This window comes from Cicer arietinum, chromosome 1 (assembly GCF_000331145.2).
Source record: "Cicer arietinum cultivar CDC Frontier isolate Library 1 chromosome 1, Cicar.CDCFrontier_v2.0, whole genome shotgun sequence".
NCBI classification, from domain to species: Eukaryota; Viridiplantae; Streptophyta; class Magnoliopsida; order Fabales; family Fabaceae; genus Cicer; species Cicer arietinum.
Window position 1 is genome coordinate 51,818,773 of NC_021160.2, and position 2,261 is coordinate 51,821,033.

The following is a 2,261-nucleotide window of genomic DNA, read 5'->3' on the forward strand; positions in this document are numbered from 1 at the left end:
CACCTTTAAATATGATATATATTAATAATTATCTAATATAATTATAATTTAAAAGTAGACCTCACTATTATTATAAATTTTTTTTTATCAAAAAATATAGAGATTGAACTTTAAAAATAAAAAATATATATTTTTGTGACCTTTCTCTCTCCACCACCCTTTGTATGGTGTAGTCTATAATAACCTAACCCTTTTTTCCATCATCATCATAATATATCTTTTCCTTTCCTATTTCTTAACACCTCTCTCATCATGAGTACTGATCCTTACTGCTCCACTGGTTATTGCTTTGACCTAAACTCACCATATCTTTTCTCTTCTTCATCACTTTCATCCAATAATAACACTAGTACTACTACTCCATTCTATTTTCCTTCTCAATATCAATCTTCACCTTCATCTCCTCCAAGAGAAGCTCTTCCTCTCCTTAACCTAAACCCTACAAAAAATGAAGATCTTCTTGAATCTTCCTTTAGTTCCATGGAAATGATGAATAAATCATCAAGCTCTTTGGATGATGATGATGATGGTGTTACTGTTGCTTTGCATTTAGGGCTACCAAGTTTAAGTTCAGCTGATTTATTAGCTTCAAACATGTTCACCACTTTGGTTTCAGAAAAAGATGATCATCAAAAACAACAACTCACTGAGTGTCCATCAAATAAAATTAATAGGGGTCAGTATTGGATCCCTACCCCTGCTCAGATTTTGATTGGTCCTACACAGTTCTCATGTCCCCTTTGTTTCAAGACCTTCAATAGATACAACAACATGCAGGTATTCTATTTTTTTTTTACTAGAAGAAAATACTTTCTTTAATCTAGAGTTTGATTAAGAGATATAATTAAGTAAAATTTAATCATTAATAATTTTAGTTAGTATTTAAATTTGAATTTTATTGAATCATTTTAGTTAGTAACAAAGATCAAATTTGAACGTAAAACTCTTTCGTTGGTCTCAACCCATATGATACCACTGAGTTCTGCATTTTAGAACGAAATGGAAAAAAAAAAACATCTAAAGGTATTGAAGAATTTATCATAAATTATATTGAAGTAAGAAGATGTAGACAAAATTGATCAAATTAATTTTTTTTCATGTTTAATTTTTTTTTTCTTCATGTAAATAAACTTTCTTTTTCCTAGTAGTATCAACTAATTATTTGATACATATATATAATTAATATATATTAATTAGTTTGAAAATATTTATACAGATGCATATGTGGGGACATGGATCACAATATAGAAAAGGACCAGAATCTCTAAGAGGAACACAACCAACAGCAATGCTAAGACTACCATGTTATTGTTGTGCACCTGGATGCAAGAACAACATTGATCATCCAAGATCAAAAGCACTAAAAGATTTTAGAACACTTCAAACACATTACAAAAGAAAGCATGGAATAAAGCCTTTTATGTGTAGAAAGTGTTGCAAAGCATTTGCAGTGAGAGGAGATTGGAGAACTCACGAGAAAAATTGTGGAAAACTTTGGTATTGTTGTTGTGGGTCCGATTTTAAACACAAAAGATCTCTTAAAGATCATATCAAGGCTTTTGGAAATGGACATAAAGCTTATGGAATTGATATTCAAGATATTGATGAACCAGGCTCTGAAATTGATCAACAAGAGAATAATGAATCTTTCCAGTCATAGGATTGTTGATGTGTGTTTTTCTTTAACTATAAAGACATGACAGCTGTGGAGGATTCACATGTTTTCATTGCACTAATTATATTGTTGACTAAGACTACCATCACTAAATTTATTTTCTCTCTTTTATTATTTATTTCGTTTATATATGTCTTTCTATTTGCAATTTTGCATATATACTAAAATATTAATGTGGCAATTTTATGTCATTTTGGATTTTGGTCTTTCACTCTAGCATGACTATAAAATGCATAAAAAAAAATAATCACTTACATGAAAGTTATAGCTTTTTATGTAAATGAAAAACTGAAAAAATCATCTAAAAGTTTCTTAAAATGAGAAATTTTTTTTTGGTAGATTTTCAAAAAAAACTTATTTTTCATACTTGACCTTTAAAAAAAATAATATTTACTACAACATACAAACATACAATAACTTCTTATTTTTTAAATTATGAAATAACAAAATGAATTTTCTTTGAATCTACAACAAATGGGTTCATACAATGCGTTTCAAGTTGTTTTTTTTATAACTTGTTTGATATTTGAGTAAGCTTATAAATTAATTAAAGAGATATGTTACTAAATAAGTTGTTTTTAGTTAA

General features: G+C 28.2%; 1 protein-coding gene across 1 annotated transcript; it reads left to right on the forward strand.

The window, feature by feature from the left end:
* The first annotated feature begins 218 nt into the window (after positions 1-218).
* LOC101493125 (zinc finger protein WIP2-like) lies at positions 219-1,786 on the forward strand. Its single transcript, XM_004486897.4, has 2 exons — positions 219-777; positions 1,217-1,786. Exons 1-2 carry the CDS (start codon positions 253-255, stop codon positions 1,658-1,660), a joined length of 969 nt encoding a protein of 322 aa, XP_004486954.1. The 5' UTR covers positions 219-252; the 3' UTR covers positions 1,661-1,786.
* The last annotated feature ends 475 nt before the right edge of the window (positions 1,787-2,261 follow it).